Genomic DNA, 26,986 nt, shown 5'->3' with positions numbered 1-26,986 from the left:
CCCCAACAAAATGGAGTTGTTGAAAGAAAAAATCGAACCCTACAAGAAATGGCAAGAACAATGATTAATGAATCAAATGTTGAAAAATATTTTTGGGCTGAAGCCATTAACACTTCTTGCTATATTCTAAATCGTGTTTCTATTAGAAAAATTCTAAACAAAACCCCTTACGAACTCTGGAGAAACAGAAAACCAAACATTTCTTATTTTCATATTTTTGGTTGTTTTTGTTATATTTTAAATGATAAAGAAAACCTAGGAAAATTTGATTCTAAATCAGATAAAGGAATCTTTTTAGGATATGCAACAAATTCTAAGGGTTACAGAGTTTTTAATCTAAAAAATCAAACCATGGAAATAAGCATGCATGTTGTGTTTGATGAGTTTGATGATTTAGTCACTAACAAAGAAGATGATGAGGAAATTTTGAAAAATCAAGAAACTATAAGCAATATAGATCAAGCATCTTCATCTCAAACTCCTCCAAAAAGTTGGAAGCTTGTTGGTGATCATCCTCCAGAACAAATTATTGGAAATACATCTGATGGGATTAGAACAAGACTATCCTTCAAAGATAACAACAACAACATGGCAATGATCTCACATATTGAACCAAAAAATATTCATGAAGCTATATGTGAAGAATCATGGGTAAATGCCATGAAAGAAGAACTTTCTCAATTTGAGAAAAACGAAGTATGGAATCTTGTTTCTAAACCTCAAGGTCATTCCATAATTGGAACAAGATGGGTATTTAGAAATAAGCTGGATGAAGAAGGAAAAGTCATCAGAAACAAAGCCAGATTAGTAGCACAAGGCTACAATCAACAAGAAGGTATTGACTACGATGAAACATTCGCTCCAGTAGCCAGGTTAGAAGCAATACGAATTCTTCTTGCATATGCATCTCATAAAAATATTAAATTATTTCAAATGGATGTAAAAAGTGCCTTTTTAAATGGATTCTTAAACGAAGAAGTTTATGTGCACCAACCACCTGGTTTTGAAAACACTAACAAACCTAATCATGTGTTTAAGCTAACAAAGGCATTATATGGTCTTAAACAAGCTCCACGAGCTTGGTATGAAAGGTTAAGTACATTCTTAATCAAAAATAATTTTTCTAGAGGAAAAATTGACACCACACTTTTTAGAAAAGACAATGAATCAAATTTTTTAATTGTCCAAATCTATGTTGATGACATCATATTTGGATCAACAAATGAAAAAATGTGTGAAGAATTTTCCAATCTCATGCAAAGTGAATTTGAAATGAGTATGATGGGAGAATTAAGATTTTTTCTTGGTTTACAAATTAAACAAGAAAATGATGGAATATTTATTTGTCAAGAAAAATATATTAAAGATCTCCTTAAAAAATATAAAATGAATGAAGCCAAAATTATGGCTACTCCCATGCATCCTTCCTCAAGTTTAGATAAGGATGAAAACGGGAAAAATATTTCTGACAAAGAATACAGGGGAATGATTGGTTCCCTGTTGTACTTAACTGCTAGTAGACCAGATATTGTCTTTGCAGTTGGTTTGTGTGCACGTTTTCAAACTGCTCCAAAAGAATCTCATTTAACGGCAGTAAAAAGAATTTTCAGATATTTAGTAGGTACTACTGATCTTGGCCTTTGGTATAGAAAAGGTTCTTCTTTTGATCTTGTAGCCTATTGTGATGCTGACTACGCTGGAGACAAAATTGAAAGAAAAAGCACAAGTGGAGCATGTCAGTTCCTCGGGAATGCACTTATCAGTTGGTCATGCAGAAAACAAAACACAATCGCTCTGTCAACGACTGAAGCAGAATATGTGTCAGCAGCAAATTGTTGTTCCCAGGTATTGTGGATCAGAAATCAACTCGAAGATTTCTCAAAAAGGTACACAAATATTCCTGTCTTTTGTGATAATACAAGTGCTATAAATTTATCAAAAAATCCCATTCAACATTCAAGATCAAAACATATTGAAATAAAACACCATTTTATTAGAGATCATGTGAATAAAAGTGAAATCGAATTAATATTCGTAGACACTGAAAATCAGTTAGCTGATATTTTCACTAAACCTCTTGTTGAGGATAGATTTAATTTTATCAAAGATAAATTAAATATTATTCAAAATCCTCATAAAAAAAAAAAATAGGATGTAAATTCTTAGAATGTCTTTAGAACATTCTTTTTGTGTGATCTCTATGTGTGCATATGTGGGGCTCACGTTCAAAATTTTAGTTGTACTTCTCTAGTTAAGTGAACTAAAACCATCATTAGAGTTTTTCTAAAAAAGATTTTAGCACTGCCCAACACAAATTTGATGCTAATCACATCACTAAGTGGGATCCACTTGAACTCTCTATTGTTCCCAAAACCACTTTCAATCAAATCACTCTCTTCCCTTCTCTCTCTCTCAAAACCGTATTCCTTCTTTCTTTTTCTGCAAAACCACCACACTCTAACCTTTTCATCTTCCATAAAAACACAAACCTTCTTCCATAAAAATCAAAATTTTTTTTCTTCCATAACAATGGCAAGAACAAAAGGAAACCATGCTAACTTCAGAACTCCCTCACCATCACCTTCTCCACCTCGCTCTCCATCACCACCCTCACCACCGTCACGGCCATCCTCTCCGACGAACCCTCCACCAGCCTCACCGGAATCCTCAGACTACCAAACTCCAAACGAAGCAACCCCTCACTCTTCTCCTCAAACCGAGCCTAACCCTAAACCATCTTCAAACCCTAACATTGTTGAAGAACCTTCTTCACTTCCTGAACCCACTCCAACCGAACCCTCTCTTCCAGTAAGGGCCATGCCTTTAAACTTCATGCTTCAACCACTCTTTCAAGCCTCTGCTCCTAACTTGAATCAAACCCCTCCTCATCTTAAATCTAAACCTAAGAAAGCAACCTCAGCCCCAAATTTGGCTCCAAGGAAATCGCAAAGGTTAATAGGAAAAAGGAAGACTAATGTACTTGACAACACAGTGCATGTAATCAGCGATGATGATGATGATGTTGTCCAAAAGGAAATTGCTCAACAACCTACTCCTACTTCTAAGAATGTCGCTCCTCTTCCTACTCCTAAGGAAACTAATCCTCTCTCTACAAATGAGGAAACAAATGATCCTCCAAATAAGGAAGATGCATCACTTCAAAATCCCTCTGATTGTGTTGTAATCGAATCACAATCAATAGCTGTTGAAGTCTCTCCTGAAAAGCCTCCCTCTCCAATCGAAGTTCCAAGGGAAGCCTCTCCACCTCTGTGTGACAAAGAAAAGGAGAAGGATATTGATGAAGCAAATCCAGAACATTCTCCAGAAATCCCTCTCGCCAGAAGGAAGGGAAAAAGAAAAATGTCTGAAAGATCAGAACGTTCTCAAGAACGTTCTTCTGTCAAAGAAGTCAGTTTCAACAAAAGGGTAAAGTCTCGAAACTTGTCTGTGTCTAAGTCTAAGTTTCCTCTGCTGATTGATCCTTCCCTGAACACTACATTTTATGAAAAATGGTCTTCTAGGCCCATTGGTATAGGTAGATACTATGACTTTGATAAGTTAGAAAAAGATGAAATTTTCATCAAACAATATCCTGACAAACTAGGTTGGGTTCCATTCCTCCAAATTAGGGAAAGACACTACCCAGAGGCCATTCAAGCCTTCTATCTTATGGCTGAATGCTATCCTGAAAAAGACTTAATTGTTTCCAACATTAAGGGGGTTAGAGTCCACATCTCTTTAGATGAAATTTCAACCATTCTAAAAATTCCTATCTCTGGAACAATTGTTTTTGGTGATGATTGGTACGATGCTTTAGGTCTAGATTATGACACTGTGTGCAAAACCATCTTTAAACCAGATGCACCAGACCACACATACTCTAGCTTGCTTCCCACCACCAAAATTCTAGCAAACATGTGTCATTATAGCTTGCTCCCAAAAAATGGCAGCTATGATCAAATTTCTCACAATGACATATTGCTCATCTATCACATGTTTAAAGGTGAACCACTAAATTTACCTCACATCATCATTCAAAACATGATGCTTGCTGCCAAAAATCCAAGCAAAAAGGGCACTCTCCCTTATGGAATGGCTTTGTCAAAAATTCTTAAAGAACTCAATGTTCCACTTGATGATGAACTCTCAAGCTTTAAGTTCTCAACCTTTGGACCTAAGAATGTTCATCAAATGAAAGATGAACCTGAGATTCACATTCCACCTGCTGAAAATGTGTCACACTCTCAAGGTACCAAAAGAAAGAATCCTATTTCTATGGAACATCTTTTTCAATGTCTTCAACCTGAGTTAGAACCTCTTAGAAAGAGTTCTCCTGTGTCTAAAGACCATGCTAGGTTGTTAGAAAACTTTGCTCAAAATCCCATCTTTCCAAAGTTTCAAAACTTGTATGAGATGCAAAGTTTCTTTGGTGAAATTGCTCCTACAAACAAAGTGTCAGTGGCTGCACCACTCTATGTGTCTCCTCCAAAACACAATTATTCAGCCTTGTTTAGATCTGAATCAATTGATAAGTTTTTCATGGATCCACCTTTTTATGAGTCTCCTACTCCTCATCATAAAATGCAATCCTCTTCTCCTTCTTTCAATGTGCTAACTGGCGCATCTCTCCCTCCTTCCATGGATGAACCTCCTCCTAAGAAGACAAGAGTTGAAAGGGAAATAAGAAAGATTAGGAAGGATGTCTTGAAGTTATTTGAAGCATTTCATGGAATCATGAATCATACTGTGTATGATTCTATGGAAAATACATGTTTAAGGCAATGGTACAATTCTCTAAGTGCCAAATGGGGTGTTGAACCACCTATGACTAATCCTTTTCCTCCACCACCTGCTATTCCTATGCCGGTTCCATCTAATTCATCCTCTTCTGATGGATCTTCTCCTTCTAAGTGAAGCTTGAAGACTTGGTGCTTTATCTCCTTTTTTATGTGACAAAGGGGGAGATAATTAGAAGTACAATTTTTGTTTTTGGAATGGTGTTGCTGCGCACATGATGCATACAAGGATATATTTTAGGTTGCTAGCTTGCTGCTTTAAATATTATTGCTGCCTTGTATTAAAAACATTCCATGTACTTCTGTATTATGCACTTTTTATATTTTGTTTCTATGTCATTTTGCTACTTTATGCTATTTTGATATATGAACCTTATGTGAACTTGAAGTATGTATCATTATCTTTATATATGAAATGATATTTTCGGTTCATTATTTACTTTGGTGCATTATTGCATATATTCTCAATTTATTCAAAAAGATCTTGGATGCTAAAATTGAGGGGGAGTTATTGATAAAGTTATTTCACAAATAAATTATCAAATCTCATATTTAAATATCAAAATCAAAAAAAACAAATTATAAATGTTTGTCATCATCAAAAAGGGGGAGATTGTTGAAGACAAAATCCTTATTTGATGTTTTAAAGATTACAAACATTTAATACTTGTTTTTTAACTTGTTATCTACTAATGAATTTTGTGAGAAATGTTTCATGAGAATGTTCTTAACATAAGAAGAAGGTTCTTTGCTCACAAGACAAGTTAAAAACGTCCTTATCAAAGCAATTAAGCAAAAGGACATAAATGGACTTTTTGGTACAAAATCAAGAAGCAAAATATTCTCTATGTCTCACCAAAAGAAGATACTTGGTATACATGACATAAATAGAATATCATATGATTACATAAAGGCTTTGCACTTTGAAAAGAAATGGAAAAGCACGTGCCAAAGAAAAAGAAGAAACAAAGCTGTTTTACAAAGAAAGAATGTTCTTGAGAACATTCTGGTGAAACTACAAATATGGATAAGGATGCTGTCATTCAAACACAGCCAATTACAACTCATGCACAGCTGTATTACAACCTCACGTGGGCTGTCTCAAATGGCTAGGAAGAAGAGAATGTTCTTCAGAACATTCTTCACTTGGAACAACACATTTTTTGCAACACTTGTGCATCAAGCAACAAAAAGCAAGAGCACATGGGCTGTTTTTCATACACGCTTCACAGCTGTATGTTCATGTATAATTTCAAGTGAGCTTCACAAATCAAGCCTCTATAAATACAAGCATATGGCAAGGCTAATTCTTCAAGAGCTTACACACAAGAATTCCATTCTCTCATTCACGTGAATATTCAAAAGAAATATTCTCAAGCTCTTCAACAACAACAACAAAGCAAACTACACATATCTTTCTTATTAAGCTTAGATATCCCTGAGAGTTTACAACAAAGCAAACTACACATATCTTTCTTCTAAGTTTAGATATCCCTGAGAGTTTGTATTTAAAATATCTCTTTGAGATATTATTTTGAAATCTCCACGTGAGATACTTTTTCTCTTTTGAGATTCCATTTTTTTACCAACACCCACCACCATACAAATTGTAACTAGATCTCAAGTCTATTAGGCTTAATAGTTTGAGATAGAACTTTTCTTGTGTGATCAAGATTAGTAGAAGCCTGCTGAGGTCGATAATACAGAGTGTAACGGACTGATCTGGTGTGATCAACAAATTATAGTGCTATTCAGAAGTTTCTGATAGCAGGATACTATAGTGGATAATCTCACACGTAGTGTGGGGACTGGACGTAGCCGGTTAGGCGAACCAGGATAAATCTCTTGTGTTCTCTCTCTTCTCTCATCTCTTAATTTCTGGCCGTCACATATAACTATAATTAAATATATTAATTTTCCAGAGTACTCTGGTCCTTAAAACTAAAATTAAATAATTAACCTACCACTTAATAATCCAGAACTTTCTGGTCCTTTATCGCTTTATTTATTTCAGTTATATATATCCAGAGTTTTCTGGTCCTTTATCGTTTTATTTATTTCAGTTAATTATCCAGAGTTTTCTGGTCCTTTACTGCTTTATTTATTTCAGTTATATATCCAGAGTTTTCTGGTCCTTTACTGCTTTATTTATTTCAGTCTTTTATTCCAGAACTTTCTGGTCCTTTTATTTATTTTATTATCCAGAGTCCTCTGGTCCTAATATTATAATATTATATTATTACTAACACTAACCAAGATTTTCTTGAGCATATATTTTTATTTAACTTCCAGGAATAATTTTTAAAAGGGTCACAATTCAAACCCCCCTTTCTTGTGACGTTTATTGCTACTTCAATAACCATTAATGCAATTAATGAGATTTAGAATGATACAGTGACACGTGTACTTCAAATTTTTTACATCACAAATGTTTATAATAAAGATAAAGATAAGGGTAGTGTTAACTTGTGCCCTCAGGGCACATGTTAAGAATCTAAAAATGGAATTAAATAATAAATTTTGTCTTGAAAAGATAAGATTTTAAATTTCTAAATTATTGAATGCACAATTTCCAACAAAATATTTCTATATTTAGTTTCTTAACTTGTGCCTTGAGGGCACAAGGTAACATTTCCCTAAAGATAAAGATGAGTGATGTTTCAATTTGATTGATTGGTTGATTATTAAGAAAAATGAGTCATGTTTCAATTTGATTAGTTGATATGAAAATCATTTTCATCATAGTCAATCAATTTACTTATTCAGGTTTTTAAAGCTTTTTAATACCAATACAAAGATAGCTTTTCTATTCCATTAAAATTAATAGTTTTGTTATTATTTCATTTCTTATTTTGGAATTCATAACCGCAAATTAATTACTACTTTATTTCACTACCAAAAAAATTACTACTTTATTTGGTTATTAAGACAAATAAATTATTCTTCATTTTGATTGGTCGATTATTAAAGCAAATGTGTCTATGTTTATTTTGAATCGTTGATACAGTAACTGTATGCATCATAGACAATCATATTTGAACTTGAATTATTCATATATAAAAAATAAAATAAATCAAAAATAACCGCAAAAAAGAAAAAACCTCAAAGTTAAGAAAAAAGTAAAAATATTAATAACCTTAACTAAAAAAATTCATTTAAACGATTTAATGTTAATTAATAAATCTTTTGGAATATTTATATCTACTGAATTTTTTTTTAAAAATTAAATATGAATTCCTATTAAATAACCAAATTAATTGTAATACCCACACTAAACGTATCTAGAAAGTTTAGCGTGTGCATTAGTTTAGTACTGGATACATTAAAATTTACAACGTTAAAACTTCAAATGAATATCTTACATAACAATGTGCGTTCGTACAATAAGATTTCAACTCAACTTTTCTAAAGTATAATGAATGCGTCCTTGCATATCCATAATATCCTGCAGCGGGTACGAACGAACATTTGCTGAAACATCCATTCGGCTACTAGCTTGCTAATCCATCCTACTTATCTGAAACAGATAAGGATTGGGATGAGACATAATGTCTCAGTGAGTTCCACCTAACCCTAGGCTATAGGTGACCACGGGGAAAACCTACGGTCACCACGTGTCTACAATACAACCTGGCGGTTGATTATACATGTGTGGTCATGCTTTCCTAGACGGTAGTGCATACTAGACCCGTCATAGGTTCATCTTACTTGTCATAGGTCTTTACTATCATCGTATGTGTCATGGCGGTAAAGGGATCCTAGAACCGCTATTTCAAGATATGATATACGCATCAAGACTTAACATAACATATTCATGACACGGTCCTAAACCGGACGATTAAGGAAACCTAAGATCGTCATCGGCATAACATTCATAACTCATTCTATTCATATCCTGCTCTAATGCACGTCTTGCTCAAAGCTAACATCATAACATAACATATTCATATTGTATCATACATAGTCATATTCATTCATTCATTATGATAGCGTTGAACAAACAATCATTATCTTGATTCATTTTACGGAGAGCCCCGGGTGGAGTAACCCCGAGTGCAATCCCATACATACCGATGAAAACCTAGTTAAAGCACACCGGACTCCCTCAGTGAAGTGCGGGCCCCCTTGCGGAGCTTATCCCGTTCTCACGACACCTACTACTCAGTGACATGTGGGGCCCCCTTGCGGAGCTTATCCCATTACCATGTCACCTACAACATTCATTAAGTCATAGTCTTAATCATTCATGTTCATACTTAATCATATGTGAAGAGATCGCTATCGATTCACCGGCTTATCATACTCATTCTAAATCATGTGCGAAGAGAATATATTTCGCGTCTTAACCTACATAAGGTTCATGTGTAGCATTCTAGTTATTGACAAGCTATTCTAGTTCTTGACAAGCTATGTCAAGGCTCTACTTTCATTCCCCTTCTTAGTTCATCACTACCCGAGCTTATTGCATAACATATCATAACATCTCATGTGCTATTCGTCATTGAAATTCTTGATGTTGTTCATGCATTTCATTATCAATATCTTTAGGTGTAATGCATAATGAGTACTTAACTTTGAGGGGTTTTTTAAAAGTTATAAGAATCTACAAGAAAAGGTCTCGTCGGTACCACTGCATCACAGAAAATTTTCAAAAAAAAGTGTTGTGCTGTGCATTTCGCTTGAGCGAAATTCCAAGCGAGATTTCTCGCTTAAGCGAGATTTCAAGCGAAATTTCTCGCTTGAGCGAGATTGACAGTTTTGATTCGACATTGATTTCGCTTGAGCGAGATTTTCTCGCTTAAGCGAAGTTCTTCAGTATCAGACCTGCAGAATTCGTGATTTTGACCTCTAACCCTCAAAATTGAGTTTTCAATGCACACAAACCACCCAAAATACATAGAAAACGTCTTGGAACAATTACATAACAACAAACAACATAATTTCAATGACTAATGGCAAAAGGGGTACTAAAATCTTCTAACTCATAAACTAGCATAAATCATGCTTTTCTCACAAGAAATTGCACAACCCAAGGTAGGAGAACTAGCTAAAGAACTCACCTCAAGCAACAACAAGCTTGCACAACTTCAAACTTCAACATCTAACTTCTTTAACATCAAACCCTAGCTCTTGGTCAACTTATTTCCCTTGCTCAAACCATTCAATCTTGTTGTTCTTTCTTGCAATCTAAGCACCATGATCCTTGCTTGCTCATCTCTATTCCAACCCAAAGCTTCCTTCACCAAAAACCCTAAACTCATGATTCTTTCCTTGTGATGATAGATTTGAAGAACAAGCTCATATGAAGCTTCTACTTGTTCCTTGATCTTGGAAGTACCATAACATAAGCTTAATCTTTGAGAGAAAGAAGTTTTGGAAAGGGTTGAGGGAGAGAAAGAGAGGAGGAGGGCGTGAGTTCTAGAGAGAAGGGAGAGGAAACCCTTTGCCCAAAAACTTAGAGAGAGAAAGGATAAGAGAAAGTGAGATATTTTGGGCCAACACCAAATAAATATCCTTCTTTCATGCAATTACTATTATACCCTTGTCTCAAGTGTGTTAAATCTGACTCTGAAACTTAACCCGTATTAAGCTGACATCACGTAATAAACATTTCCGTCAAACTATCTTTCCGTAACTTAAATCCTCTGGCACGATTGACTGGTAATATTCCGATACTGACAGGCGAGATATTACATTAATATTTAATTTATTTTGATATCTACTAATAATTTGTTTTCTAAAATATGAAATGTTTGATTTTGAATTAGAAATATTTAAATTTGAAATTTGAAAAACTACCATTTAAAACAATACAACCTTTAACAATTTATTTTATTTGAATTAGAAATATTCTTTTTAAGATAAATAAATAATGTATTAATTGATAAGTAAAAATAAAAAAAAATTACATAATCATTTTGTAATAGCATTAAAGAACAAATACAAATAATATAATATAATAATATAATATAATTGATACACATGGTTGCAAAGACTAATTACAAAAATTAATACGGAAAGTTATAATAATGCAATGTTATAATAATTCCTAAAATAATGCATAAGAATAAAACAATATAAGAGTGCCACATGTCGTGACTTCATGAAATTCTAAAACATTGAAATGTAGTAACACATGTCAAGAGCAAAAGAGTAGAGAACTATTTCCATATAGGGACTTGAAATAATATCTCATTTTATTAATAATTCATACATTACAATAATTCATACAATAAGTTTGAACTTATTCACTATATCTATTTATTTTTTCCTTGGGGTAAAAAGTAATCAATCTTCGTGGGGTAAAATAGTGAGCAGCCTTCTTGGGGAAAATACATCATCAACCCTTTGGGCTAAATTTAAATCTGGTTTTTTTTACCACAAGAAGTTCTTTTTACCCACAGTAAAAAGTTTATGCGGTTAAAAAAACAGGTTTAAAATTATCCCACGGGTCGATTACTTCCCCAAGTCGGCTACTCACTACTTTACCCCGACGAAAATTGATCACTTTTTACCCCAAAGAGAATATTGAAAAGAAAAAAAAAAGAAGAGAAATAGAGGGAGAGAGTGAGGAGGGGGAGAAAGTGAGATGGTGTGAGGAAATATGGAAATATGTAGATGTATTTATAGGTAGAAATGGGAGCCTAGGTTGTAACTACCATAAATGTGGTAAAAAAAAACGTGTAAAGTTTGTTAAAAACGTGTGGATTGAAGGTTGAAAATGTGACCACCGTCCACAAAAACGTCTGTTCTTGTGGACAGACCACCGGCCAACGTGCGTGAGTTAACTCGCGCATAGGCCAGTGGTGCGTGACTTAAGTCGCGCATTGTTCACAACGTGCGTTAGTTAAGTCACGCTGCGTGACTTAACTAAAACAAGGGTATATTTGGAAGGCTTGCAGGGCGCGAGCAAAATGTGCAGAGTGAAGAGCAAAATTCATTAATTTTATCTGTGACGTTCGGAGCAATCAAGATGAAACACATGTTAGGCATAAACTTGATAGCACATCAATGATAACTGGTGACAGCGTGAAGCTAGCACAATTTCTATAAGAGCACCCACATCCGTGCCACCCAAATGGGTGGTACAAATGGGACCCACATAATATATTACTCCCTCCGTCCCATAATACTTGACACAGTTGACCTTATTACGCATGGCAATGCATAACTTTGAGCTTAAATATCTTGAATAATACATTAGAAAAAATTATGAAAATTTGATATTTTGAAAATACTCATCGAGACGAATCTAACGACATCTTATATGATAATATTTATCTTTGTATATTAGTAGAAAAATACGGTCAAACTAAGTTAGGTCAAAATTGCACGTTTTCAAATGGGTCATCTATTGCGGGACGGAGGGAGTATATTACTTTACACTTCCCAATTATTTAAACCACTCAACTACATTTTCTAAATATTCATACCACTCCTCTAAAACTCTAAAATGGGTCCCACTTATCTTACAAAAAAACTCAAAAGTAATACAAAATGTGCACAAAATCAGACAAATGCAGGAAAAGCAACGTAGTAATGCATTACTACAATGGCTTGTTTAACTACTCAATTTCAATGTCAATTATCCATGCTATTATGACACAAAAGCATTGGGTAGTGTGATACCACCCAGAGGTGCAGGCGATGTGGGTGCTCTAAGTGGTTCAAACATAAAGGAAAAATTAAATATTCCCTCCGTCCCTGTATGTAAGCACCCTTTGCCTCCAATAAAAAGGTGCTTACATATAGGGACGGAGGGAGTACTTCCTTTTTTCATATTTATAAACAATTTTCACTTTTTCAGATATATTAAATAAGTGATATATCTAGACTATATTATATTTCAGATGCATCAATTATTTAACGAATCTAAAAAAATAAAAATTGTTTATAAATGTGATCAGAGTGAATATATTGTAAAACTAATATATTAAACTTAATCAATAAGTAAAATAAATTTACAAAAATTTTTACTTATGTTTAATGAAACGACAACAAAGAACATAAAAGTAAACAAATAGTTATATTAATGGGGTAGCTACATATAAAACTATACTAACTATTCCATTTTTTTTTTCTTTTGGGGTAGTCAATGCTAACCCATTGCAATGAAGTCATTCGCCCCTGACTTGTGATGCAAATTATTTGTTTTGCTAAGAGAGAAAAAAAGAACGTTCTCGTGATTTTAAACTAGTTGTTCTCATTAGTTATGAAATTATGTTTACATCATACCTTTTTTTTAAGTGTTTACAACATACTTATATAAAAGCTTATATAGAAATTGGAAATGAGGTGGCTCGTTTTATCTTATATCACGCCTCCTAACTTGTTTGTGCATTGGGAATGTTGGAGTATTGAAGGTAGAAACAAAAGGATTCGCAAAGGCTTATAGCTTATTTGTCACGCAACAATTTGGATGATATAGCAATCTAAAAATCATAAGATTTTCTAGAATGAGGTGAAAAGGTTGGATGATTTAGTGGAGGAAATTATGGTGTTATCATGGCATTGGAGATTCAGTGAGATAAAAATACCAACTTGCTTGTTTTACAAATGGAGTTGAAATCCGCAAGAGTGTCTTATAAGGTATGGGTATTTGTGGCTAGAGGAGGAGCTATTAGCAGGTCATGGGTTGTCTTGGGCTTCCTATCTCTCCTGACAACCCAGTTTTGTGTCTTTGTAGCTTGATGTTAGTTGTTGTTTTGGGTAGTCTGGTATGGGTGTGTTGGTTTGTTGGATTTTGTACCTTGCTGTTGTTGGATGTGGCTTTGGAGGGTGGTTTTTTCTGGGGAGTTTGTTTGAAATTTCGGTTGGTGTTGAGGCATGTGTATGCATGGCCTAGTTTTGTGGTGGTTTGTTGTAAACCATATTTCCTCTTTGTATACTTAAGCCTCATGATTATCTTTGGTTGTGGGTGGTTGTTGTTTAGGGTGTGTTGTGTGAAAGTCACGCTTGTTATTGTGTTCTTTAGCTAACAAACTATTTTACTACCTTATATCTTAACTAACTTTAGATTATATCAACTAACTTAATTAAAAACTAACATTCTTCCTTAATTCAAGTTTTCTAGCTTCATCATTCCAATCATGCTTCTTAACTTGACAAACCTGTTAATCTTCACAACTTTTGCAAATATATTAGTTATATATTCCCCTGTAGGACAATGTTTGACCTTAAGCCTTTTCTCGTTCACATTTTCTCTTATAAAGTGAAATCTTGCCTCAATGTGTTTGCTTCTTCCATGCAATACTGGATTCTTAGCCAAATATATAGCAGATATGTTGTCAATGAGAAATGAAATAAGCTTGCTAAGAAACCTACTATATACTAAAATTCACAGTTTGAGAGAGCATCCACTGGTTGTTTCTTGGTACACCATGATACTGGAGCCTTCATGAACTTATACATGTATCCAGAAGTGCTTTTTCTGTCTTGCTTATCTCCACACCGATCTGCATCTGAATAAGCAATTAGGTTCTGATGGTCGGATTTAGGTAAGTGTACCAAATCGTTTGCCAACTAATAAAATGATAAGTAGAGTATTGTATCCACATGGATTGTCGTTTCAACCAAACAATTCGATTTACTTATTTAGGAACAATAAAAATAAATAAAAGATAAGGGTATAGAGTTTTGCAATTTAATCTGTTTGCAACAGAGCAAAGTTTACCTATTTTGATTGCAGAATGTTAGCAGCGTTAGGATTCTTCAAACCCCCTCTATTTATTTGTTGGAATTAAGTAACAGTCAAGTCTATTTTAGTATTTAACGGGGGACTATTCAAGTGATGAGTTCGTTGGTCTTTACTACCTATCAACTATCATGTTGCCCCTGCTGATCACACATAACAGTATGTGTGGAGTCTTACTCTCTCAGAAATATGGGTTCTTTCCCTCCAGCTGTCATTTGCAACAATTACACAGAAGTGCCTATGAGTTTCAGTGCTTAGAGAGAGAGAGGTACACTTACGCTCGAAGCTTTATGTATAGGTTATTACTTTCTTAGAGGTATTTGAAACAATGACGGATAATAGGGTTCCTAAATTCAAAGTAACCTAAGGGTTCCTTCTCCTATTGAATCTTAGAAGTACAAAGCACACTTTCTCTCTCGGTAGTTCTACAAACGGGCAGCTCTATCAGAGTTTACCTTACCAAGGTGTGAGGAGAATGGAGTTATTGAGCTCATTTAAGTCATGAATTCAGCACTTTCCTTAATTACTAACTAATTACTTCCTGATTTTGGCAGGTATGCACCAATATTAGGTATGTCACCTCTCTAAGTACCTTTCTCTCAGTGTTCTGCTCAATGGCTTGTTTCCCTATTTACTAACTAATTACTTCCTGAATAGACATGTATAAACCAATATTAGGTATGTCATCTCCCTAAGTGACTAATTATCAGGATTATGCTCCAGAGGAGACAAATCTTACGCACTACAATAAAATTAAATAGCATTCCAGAAATAACTGAATAAAGACTTTAAATTAAATAAATATCCAACAAACAAAATAGAGGTTCGTCTTAGAACCCTAGCCTAAAAAAATTTAGTTATTCATGGTAACTAAAGACAAATTGCAAAAGAAAAAAAAATACCCTAGAGACTTGGAGTGAGGAGAGAGAAACTTCTCCCTGAAAGCTCTTAGTGCTTCCCTTCCTCTTAAACTGCTTCGTTCTGAATGAGAAATTATGAATGAAAGACTTGGTATTTATAGGGAGTGTTTCCACCTGAAGTTGGGCTAAAAAACTGGGCTTTTCGACTTAAAAGTAGCAAAAATCAGATCTGACCCATTTTCAGTGGTGCTTAGGGAGCACAGCCTATGCTCGGGGTGCATGAGAGTGCGTTTCGATGCAAAAATCTTCGTTTCTCCATTCTTGTGGGTGTTTGCTTGATGTCTTGGGACCTGGGAACATATTTTTTTGCCTCTTTAATGTCTTATGAGGCCTCTTGAATCTTCATTCTTGATCTTCCCAATGTTTTCACAAGTCTTCGGATGTCTTGCTTTGCCGATTTGCATGATTTCTTTGTGAATTACATCAAAACACCCTTGAATTGTTATGGTTCGGGAATAATATAATTACATGACTCAAATATAGAAAACATTACAAATGTCCCAAAATTATAAGCAATTGCTATGATACTCCTCTATTCTTGATGTAAAACCTACTTAAAATGGCTGAAAAACATGCTAAGAATAGTGTAAGATGACATGTCATCACGTTCACAACAGCTCCATTGACATTTGCAGGAAACAGTAAGCCATAATCCAAAATTCCCTTGATGTTTCTCATAACTCTTTTAGCCTTAAGAAAATGAGAGCTTCTAAGTTCACTCTTAAACCTGCAGACTTTACCAACATGATAAATTATATATGGCCTGCTATTACACAGATATACCAAGATCCTATAATTTGTTTGATCAATGTACGGTCAACTAGATTATCATCTTTATTCTTTACAATCTTAAGATTCACTTCAGATGGTGTAGATGCAGGATTGAAGCCCATCATGTTGAATCTCTTTAGAATATTTGTAGCATATTTCTTCTAGTGCATCACTAAACCTTATGAAATTTTAGTGAATTCCATTCCAAGAAAATATGTTAACTTTCCCAAATCAGTCATCTCAAATTCTCTCATCATTTGTCTTTTGAATTTTTCTATCTCTGCTATGTTGCTTCTAGTTACCACTAAGTTATTAACATATAAATAGATAACTATCAGATCGTTACCTATTTTATTCTTCACACACACACACACACACCATATTCAGCTTTGCATTTGATAAATTTTTGTTGAACTAGAAAGTTGTCCATCCTTTTGTTCCATGCTCTTGGAGCTTACTTCAATTCATACAAAGTCTTGTGTAATCTGAATACCATGTCTTAATATTGAATTAGGTTTAGGATTGCCACCAATAATTTGAGAGTTTTCTTTAAATCTAATAGTTCATCCGGTTACTATTATAAGCATAAAACTACATTTTAGATTTATTTATTTAATAAATGTTCTATATTATAGACAACATATATCATTTATTCAATAAACCTAATAAATGATTTTTTTTCTTTTACTTATAATAGTGACCGGAGGGAATAGATGAAATTTTTTCATTCTGTCTTGACATCGGTTAAGTCTTATTTGTTGCTTGTTTCATGGTTGAGTCTAAAGATATATTGTTGCCTCATTCAAGTGGTAAAAGCCTTGAGCATATATATATATATATATATATATATATATATATATATATATATATATATATATATATATATATATATATATAATACACCTTGAGGTGTATGTTGCTATAACACACCTTCTAAAAAAACAAGTGGGTGTATGTTAGCAACTCCTATATGCATTTGCTAGAATACACCCACTTAACTTTTAGAATGAGTAGTTTAGCAAGTGAATAACCAAAAGGTGGTTAAATGTACCCTTAGGTGTAGCTTGCTAAAACACTCCCACATAAAAACTAGTGGGTGTGTTTTAGCAAATCTCTATATTTGCGGTATTTTTAATTGTATGTTTCTTTTGGTTTAACGGCTGACCCACCACATTTTGGGATCTAAGCCAAATTTTAGAGTGAGGTCTTGTTTATTAATTTTAATTTTGAAAAAGTAGAACATCAATATTTTTACCAAATAAAAAAGTCTAATTTGTGCCCTCAAGACAAGGCACATGTTTAAAATTTTAAAAATAGCAAGTATTTATTGATAAGAATTAATTCAGATAAAGTATTTGTCTATTTGAAAATTAAATTAACACAATTTTTAATACGAAATTTTTATGTTTAGTCTATTAACATCTCCCATTAAAAAAATTATATTTTTGGAGGCTCAAAGCAAATGTCTTGGTTAATTTAATCTAATTTAAAACAGGTGCTAAAACATAAAAAGTTTAATCTAATTTAATTTCACAAGGTGAAAAATGTGACTGTTTGGTCAAAAAAGGTGATTCTCCACCACTTGTATTTTTGCATAATTCAGTGAAACAAAGTGATGATAATTCAGTGTGAATACAGCTTGTCTAGGTCGGCCTTTCCCTCTATCACCTATGGGTCTCATAGATGTCCCTCAAACTGATCATTCACACATGGTCCCATTCCAAAACATTGATCCAATGGAGGAGTAATATCATTGTCCCCATCAATTTCACATCTAACATTTATTTATAGTACCCATAGTCATTTACACTCTATATATCTATCATTATTATTCCTCTTGTGCAAATAAAAAACATCACAACACAAACACAAAACTTTGCTCAAGTTAGCTCAATTCAATTTTCCAATGGAGGAGTCATTGGGAAATTTTCATCTTGACATGGTAAAAATATTATTATTTTCATTATCTATTATGCATAGATATTTTAATTATTTGTCACACTGTATATAATTTTGTGTGTTGTAGGAATTGGATTGCGGTGATGATTATTTCATAGATGATTGTAACAACCTTAACACTGACGATGATGATTTTCTTAGAGAGATTTTGTTACAAACACCAGAAAGTTTTGATGTTGTTGGTAACATGGTTAAAAGTAACAGTTCAAACTCAATTGTGTCTCAACAACATCAACCACAAGAACAAGAACAAGAACAACAACATGGTTTGAAATCAAAAAAGGTTCCTCGTAAAGGTTCTTCTCCAAAGACATACATTTTGTCTTTTGACAATTCAACTATGATACCAGCTACACCAGAACCTTGTGTTAATTTGAGTTCTAGGAATAAACGTAGCCGTGAAAGTACTCAAAAAGCTGAAGTGAAAACTAATCAACAAATCAATGGAGCTAAGAAAGGTAGAAGCAGTTCACAGTGTATTGATCATATAATGGCAGAGAGAAAACGGAGACAAGAATTGTCCGAGAAATTCATTGCACTTTCAGCTACTATTCCTGGCTTGAGCAAGGTAAATTGGTAACTACCCTAATAAATTATACTACCTCCATCTCATATTAAATAATTAGTTTCATCGGATGCAGCATTCATATAACATATTTTGATCATATTTTTCTATTATAATATATATAAAAAAATGGTAACATATAAGATGTTGGAATTAATCATAGTTCAAAGTCTATGAAATCATATCGTAAACTTTTTTATATAACTATCTAATTAGATTTTACTACAATCGAATTTACATAATCATATCATATGCTTTGTGTTTTTGAATGTTGTGTTATTTTTTTTAAGAAGCCAAAAATGAAATATATTAACCGTTAATGCCCCGTAAGCAACACATAGGGTGCTTGAAATGAGATTAAAGAATCAAGATAAGATCAAGTGTAGGTAACAAAACTCATACAAGCGATAGGGCTATGCCACCACAACTAAAGATCAAAAGACAAAACAATATATTTCGCTTTTAACAATGAGAATGTTAAAAGTTTTACTTTGTCAAGAAGATGATGAGTCGCAACCTGTTTATTCTTAAAAATTCGAGCATTTTTTTCCTTTCAAATAATCTACACAATAACTAGCCAAATTGGATGTAAACTAGACTGAAGTTTCATCGAGTACCCTCTTAAATTGCCAAATTGGAGAACTTGCTCAGAGATACGCAAAGAAAAGACTATTGAATCCCTAATCTTTGATCAATAAAATACCATAATCCATCGAAGACCAAACAACTCAGAAAAATATGATCGATGTTTCTGCACCCACCCGAACAAAGAGTATCCGTCCTATTTCGTAAACACATACAAGTTTAATACTTATAATATTTAATCTTTTGAAATATAAGTTAAATTACTTTATTTTTTATATACATTTTCTATAAAAAAAATATTAATTAATTCAACATAAACAAAAAATTATGATTTTGATAATCATGAAAAGGAAGACTGATAACAATGATACTCCACTGGATCCTTCAGTCATATCGTATATACGTCAGTATGATTAAACTCAGAAGAAGTACTGATTACCATGTCCTATTACTCCCTCCGTCCTGGAATAACTGACCCATTTTTTAAAAAAAAGTGTCCCAAAATAACTGACCCGTTTCAATTTTCAATACAACTTTCATCATTCCCAATACAATATAACACTAAATAATACTACTTTTATCATTCCCAATACAATATATTCCACTTTCCCCTTTATTTATACATTTTTCTTAATATGTGTGAAAAACAAAATTGTGTCAATTAAATTGGGACGGAGGGAGTATCTTATATATGATGACTTTTTGTACCAAAAATTTAAAAAGATGCATTAACTTTTTGGTACCCCGCCCATCATAAACCACGTGATTGTACCTTTTTTTATATATATAAATGTGGTTGTTGTATTGTTAAAATCACATGTGGACAAAACAAAATAAATAAAGAGTTATTCAAAAAATTTAAATAATATCATAAACAATCTCTTTCAACTAAATAAAAAATCTTGGGTTTGAATCCCTTTCAAGAATGCAGTGACGTTAAATAGCTTGAGGTGAGGTTTGTCACTTATTCTGGTTTTATAGTGATATTAATTTTTTTTAATTGCGCATAAAAGATATCTGATTAATAAAGAAATAAAGGCCAAAGTGATATACAGTAGAAACTCTTTGAATTAATACTCGGTAAATTAATAAACTCTCGAAAATAATAAATTTGTCCGGTCCCGACTTGGGCCAATGTAAAAAATTGAAAAACTCGATAAAATAATAAGATAATAATCTTTCGAGAGATCCCTTTATAATTTTCGGTCCCAAGAAAATCATAAATTAATAATTCATAGAAACTGAAAAAAAAAATATATTAAGAATACATTGAACACATTTGTTCCTCTTGTTTACATTTACTGTACTTCAAAAGTCATTATTGATTTCCAATGCATATGAACACAGCAGTTACTAATTTACGTTGAGTCACAAGGTTCGCTGCAACGTAATTCTAAGAGGCATAGACTAATTTGTCTTTTTGTTTGGTATGTACATTATAATTACTTAAAAACTCTTTAAATTAATAATTATTAATTTATCGATAAATTAATAACTCTGTAAATTAATAAATTTCTCCGGTCCTGACATTATTAATTTATAGGGTTTTAACTGTATTAGAGGGAAGCTGTAGAATTTTTGGTGTTAAACTCAGAAATCGAACTAAAATTATTTCGAACAAGTCATCATTCGGTAGAGTTTATTAACGATTAACTTCATTCCCTTAGTTATTTGAAGAAATATTATAATACTAGTAAATTAGCGCAATGTCAATTTCAAGTTTAATGGAAATATCCTTATTTTAGTTCATCGTATTAAAAAGCTATTGAAAATCGATTGACATGTGCAAATCAACTATATGGTTAAGAATATCAGTTTAATTTCATTTCTTTTCTCTTAGGCTTTTCCCTCTTTTGTATCAATTTTTTTTTGACGAAATGATCTAAAATTTTACGATTTCTTCTTTATAGACAGACAAAGCTTCAATACTTCAAGCAGGAATTGATTATGTGAAACAGCTTAAAGAACGTGTTGAGAAGCTAGAGAAACAAGAAGAAAATGTTGGGGTCACATCAATGACCCTCAACAAATCACAAAATTCATGTGGAATTAATGAAGACACAAATTCTAGTGAAACAAGTTGTGATGATGATTGTAACCATAGTATCCTTCCAGATATTGAAGCAAGAGTCATGGGAAAGGAAGTGCTTATTGAAATCCATTGTGAGAAACAAAATGGAATTGAGCTCAAATTACTTAACCATATTGAAAATCTTCAACTGTTTGTCACTGGTAGCAGTGTCTTGCCATTTGGGAAATCAACTATTTCCATCACTATAATTGCTCGGGTAAGCATCAGTAAAGTGTATATTCATGTTCTTGATGAGTTGGAAGAAAAAAAATTAAATATCGAATTCCTCAAATTCTAAGATGGATCGCATTGATTGACGGTCCATTGTAGGGCAATATTTGAAACTTAATTGATTGAAAATATTTTGTTTTAGAAGTAAAATATTCACGATCATCATTGTTTTTATGGTTGATATAGTGACTCTATTGATGTCAATTTGAAAAAGAAAAAGGAAAAATAAATAGACATCTCAAAATTCAAATTATATATTTTTTCGTTTTTTAACTATCATCAATCAGATCGCTATTTTACGTATAAAAACGGCTATGTGTCGTCGATAGTCCTAAATTAGAATTTTGAGTAATTTTTTAGTGATGATTTAGCACTTATCAAAGTATGGTTGAGAAAAATATGGAGCTCAATTTTTTTTGAGATATGGAGATATATTTGCTTTCTATAAAATGAAAAGTTTAATTACTTTCATATTTAATTATTGATTGTATAAGATGACAACAAACTGAAGTGTTGAATTGAAATATATATTACTTTATATTGCAGATGGGAGATGGGTGCAAAGTGACAGTGAATGATCTAGTGAAAAGCATTAGACAAGTGCTCTTGAAACCTCAAAGAAGATGCTAAAGTGATCTGTACTAGTGTATCGAATAAAAAACAAGTTCTATTGTGTGGAATTTCATGTTTTGAATTATAGGCTCTTTTTTAGTGTTAATTTAGTTTGGTTCATTGTTGATCTTCTAATAATATATGTGAAGAAGGGACAATGTTTCCTAATGACATTGAGGGTTAATCCTTAATTAATTGACGAGTGTATTTAACATCGTACTTTATTACTGTCCTAGACAGTCCATAAACAAAAAAGTACGATGTTTAGGGGAATGGATCTCCTCTTGTGTTTTTCTCTCCAGTTTTCTACAGTGTGAAATCTACACTATTAAATGTATTATCTCTCCTAATTTTAAGTTCTCAACATTTATATTTTTAAGCATTAATTTTTTTTTAAAGGCTGAGATTTTACTGGACTCTGCAGTCACTGCAGAGGATCCATTTCCGGATGTGGGAATGGATCTCCTCCTGGGTTTTTCTCGCCAGTTTTCTATAGTGTGAAAACCGGAGAGAAACAAGCAATTTCTCAGAACATTTTGTTATTATCTGAAAAGGAATATTCTTTCTACCAAGTTATCATGAGACATGAATCACAAACAAAGACAAACAAGCAATATTTTTTTTTGGGTACAAACAAGCAAGATTGTTCGTGGGTCCAAAATTAATCGACTAGATATTGGACCAGGTTTGAAAGAAATTGTGGATCTTTATAGCTCTTCAATTGTACAATTTCAAGAAAATAAACAATAGTTTTCATCATTTCCAGGAAAATAAACAAAATAAACAAATGAGAGTGAGTCTGACTTAATCTTTTAAGTGAGAATATGTTTGCTAACTTATTTATTTATGTTTTAGAGGAAGTTTTAATTGATGGAGTTTTATTCTTGTCAAAAAAAAAATAATTTGATGGAGTTTTATTATATTTGGTGGAGTTTTAAGATTCAATGATTGAGATTGAGATATGCAATCTATTGTGGATAAAATTGGGGTCCATTTTAGCCGATACTTTTAGTTGAAATCATACGTCCTTATATAAAATGATCACAATAATTTCAGCTTTGACACTTTTCACTTCACTAATTAACACTTTTGAGTGAAAAGATAAAAAAAAAGTATCATTATTTTACGAATTGACAAATATATTACACAAATTATTAAACCATCGCTATATAATGTCGTTTGCAACTTCAGCATTGTGTATTAAATTTTTTTTTTTTTTTGAGGGAATGTGTATTAAATAAATATTGGTTACAACTATCGATCCAAACGTGTTAAATAATTTTAACTTCTAGTTATACGATATTGATGGTGAATGTCACCTCTTCAATTTCTACTCAATAATTAACAATTTCAATCGACATATTAGAAGTCCAAATCACCACAAACGACACATATTGGTCTACCTCACATGAAAATTACACGTGCCTTTCTATTTTTAGGAGTGGTTCGACGTGCCTTTCTATTTTTAGGAGTGATTCGACGTGCAGGGACCGAATTAAGATCAGAGAATAAAATGAACCGTAGAGCTAAGCCAAACATATGAGACAATAATAATATTTTCATTTAATATATTGTTCAGCTAAATGAAAGGGATGTCTATCTCAGAAGAAAGAAAAAAGAAATGGATGTCGGCATATGCCAACAAAGGATTAGGAACGATAATAATTTCAAGATAATAATATTCAATCTAAGCCACAAATTTCTTTTGGCTTAATTGCAATTTTAACACCCTAAGTATCACAATCTTCCGTCAAAAGAAGTATAACAATCTTACGATTTTAGTCCTTTATAAAAAGCAATAACAAATAAAGTGGCAACTTAAACCAATTTCAAAATGATAATATTCAATCTTGCGATTTCTTTTTACATTTTTGGCCCACCAGATCAATTTTGACCAAGTCAATGCATACGCACCCACGTCACTTAAAGTGAAGTGTCATGTGTGACTTTCTATTTTCTTAGGGGGCTAAAATCGCAAGATTGTGATATTTAGGAAGCCAAAACTGCAATTAAACCTAATAAATAAAGTGATATGGGTAGCAAGCGGCCACCAAAAGAGAGAAACCGACTATTCCAACTTGTCAGTCTAGCTTGAATTCGATTCACAATAAGGGTCCCAAATGCTAAGACGTCGCGAATTACCCCCAATAGGCAAGCCTAAGTACACAAAAGAAACCTTTCCCACTTTACAACTCAACACTGACGCCGCTTCACATAACCACGAATCAGGAATGTTAACCCCAACCAACATACTTTTATTAAAATTCACTTTCAAACCTGACATAGCCTCAAAAATAAGGAGAGCTGCACGAAGGGCCCGAACATTTGCCCAACTTTTTACCCCTGACAACAACGTGTCGTCCGCAAACTAGAGATGAGACACAACCACTGGGCCAGCCATCTCGACAATATAACCTTCAAACAAATGAGAATCAACCATGGATTTCATCAAAATGTTAAGACCAGCCGCTATCAAGAACAAGAAAGGGGAGAGAGAGAGAGAGAGAGAGAGAGAGAGAGAGAGGAACCCCTTGTCGAAGGCCCCTATGTAAAGAAAACTCTTATGTAGGACTTCCATTAACAAGCACAGATGTGGTGGCTGTACTAACACGCTCTCTAATCCACTTCCTCCGTAATGTAGGGAAAGACATGCGTTCCATTACGGAATCCAAATAACCCCAGTCAACAGAGTCATAAGCCTTTTCAAAATCGACCTTAAAAAGCATAAGATCCTTCTTACATCTGCGGGCCTCGTCCACCACCTCATTAGCTATTAGAATACCATCAAGAATTTGTCTACTGTGCACAAAGGTTGACTGTGACTCAGAAACAAAACTACCAATCACCATTCTCAATCTATTTGCTAACAATGTTGCCTGAATTTTATACAAACTCCCTACCAAAGATATAGGTCGAAATTCATTGAGTCTTTGCGGGCTATCAACTTTTGGAATAAGAGCAATGAAAGTGGAATTGATACCTTTCGTCAATTTACCGTTACGGTGAAACTCAAAGACAAACCGCATAACATCCTCTTTAAGAATCAGCCAAAACTCCTTTATAAAACCAAAATTTACCCCATCCGGTCCCGACTCTTAAAGCTATCGCAATCCCAAACAGCCGCCTTCACTTCATCAACAGAAAAAGGTGTAATGAGACCCCCTCCTTCTGGCACAGACAAAATCTAGAACCTAAGATTCTCCACGCTCGGCCGCTCAACATTTTGCGCCTGATACTGATGCGCAAAATGCAAGAAGACAACATGCCTGATGGGCTGCACGCCCTCAACCAACAAATCATCCACCAACACGGAGCTCAAAGCATTATGTAGCCGGCGAGAAGACATTACAGAGTGGAAAAATTTCGAGTTCGCATCACCTTCACGAAGCCACTGAGATCTGGATTGCTGCTAATAAATACTAGTATGTAACCTGAAGAAAGAGTGAATATCCGTCGTTACACCATGCATCTCTTCACATTCAGCTGCCGACAACATCTCAACTTCCCCCTTACCATCGAGCACTGCCAACTGCTCATTCAGAGAGGCTATTTTCCCATGTAAGTTTTGACAATGGGAAGCATGCCACTCCTTCAGCGCCATTTTAATCAGTTTAAATTTTTCCTTTAAGACATAACCACCCCAACCGTCAACCTGGAAGGACTTCCATTTATTGCACAGAAATTGCGAATACCCTGGGGTGTCTGACCAACATTTTAAGAATCTAGACGGTCTGGGCCCCCAGTTTTCTTCATCAACTGATAAAAACAAAACACAGTGATCTGATAAACCTCTCAGCTGAGTAACCTGTAAGCAATTCGGCCACATCAAACACCATTCCTCGGAGAGTAAAAATCTATTAAGTCGACTCATCGACCTACCATTACCTTTGAATCATGTAAATTTTCGACCACACAACGGCAAATAAAACAAAATATTATCCTCAATGAACTGATTAAAAGGTACAACATCTGAGGCACCACCGAAATCTGACACCAATCTTCTTTCTTCCCTGCTTTGCACGGCATTAAAGTCACCGCAAACACACCTTTTTACCACGCAAAGGGGCAAGGCGCATAGATAAGGATTCCCAATAGTAGTGCAAGTGCAAGTGATTAATTATGAATAAAAATTGAAAGAAATCCCAATGCCTCAAAAACAAATTCAAAGACAGTGTTAAAAGACAACTCGTTTATCGTAAAAAAAATAAAAATAGAAATGACAATTTTTTTCTCCATTTAAAGTGTGTTTGGTATACTAAAATGTTAGTGCTGAATAAAACAACAGAAGACAGAACAACAAAATAGAAGACATACCAACCAAAAACAAACTTTTATCGTATTTAACAAATTTTGGTTTTTTACGATTTTGATAGATAAAAGAATATTTCGGTATCTTAGACAACTTGTACTTAAGACAACATAAAAGAGTTTCAAATTAATACATAAAACGATAAAATTTCTGCTAAATTGATGATATTTTTTTATGGGAAAAGTGATAATATATACCAATTTATGTAAAAGAGTTCAATTGACATACATCGTCGTGTAACCAAAAAAAAATTATATACTTTTTTTAAATAAAAAAAGAATTATATATGTCTCCTTGAGCTTAACTCAGTTGGTAAAGACAATGCATAATATATACAAGGTCCGGGGTTCGAATCCCGACTACCACAAAAATATACCATATACCTAAAAACCTAAAAAGGTTTTACGCACACTTTAATTTAAATTATTATAAATTGTCATTATAAAGGTTTTACGCACACTTTAATTTAATAT

General features: G+C 33.5%; 1 protein-coding gene across 1 annotated transcript; it reads left to right on the top strand.

Moving 5' to 3' along the window:
* Nucleotides 1-17,882: 17,882 nt before the first annotated feature.
* LOC146925898 (transcription factor bHLH18-like) lies at nt 17,883-22,505 on the top strand. Its single transcript, XM_085758307.1, has 4 exons — nt 17,883-18,123; nt 18,208-18,708; nt 21,201-21,578; nt 22,139-22,505. The coding sequence occupies exons 1-4, from the start codon at nt 18,088-18,090 to the stop codon at nt 22,220-22,222; spliced, it is 999 nt and encodes a 332-aa protein (XP_085614433.1). The 5' UTR covers nt 17,883-18,087; the 3' UTR covers nt 22,223-22,505.
* The last annotated feature ends 4,481 nt before the right edge of the window (nt 22,506-26,986 follow it).

Source organism: Medicago sativa, chromosome 4, assembly GCF_051527215.1.
Source record: "Medicago sativa cultivar Bolivia chromosome 4, Bolivia_mono, whole genome shotgun sequence".
NCBI classification, from domain to species: domain Eukaryota; kingdom Viridiplantae; phylum Streptophyta; class Magnoliopsida; order Fabales; family Fabaceae; genus Medicago; species Medicago sativa.
The sequence above is the reverse complement of the archived record's forward strand: the minus strand, read 5'-3'. Positions and strand labels throughout refer to the sequence as shown.

Coding starts and splice junctions, on each gene's coding strand:
- LOC146925898 (XM_085758307.1), top strand. CDS start 18,088: ATGGAGGAGTCATTGGGAAATTTTCATCTTGACATG. Junction 18,124..18,207: donor GAAATTTTCATCTTGACATG/GTAAAAATATTA, acceptor TGTGTGTTGTAG/GAATTGGATTGCGGTGATGA. Junction 18,709..21,200: donor CTATTCCTGGCTTGAGCAAG/GTAAATTGGTAA, acceptor TCTTCTTTATAG/ACAGACAAAGCTTCAATACT.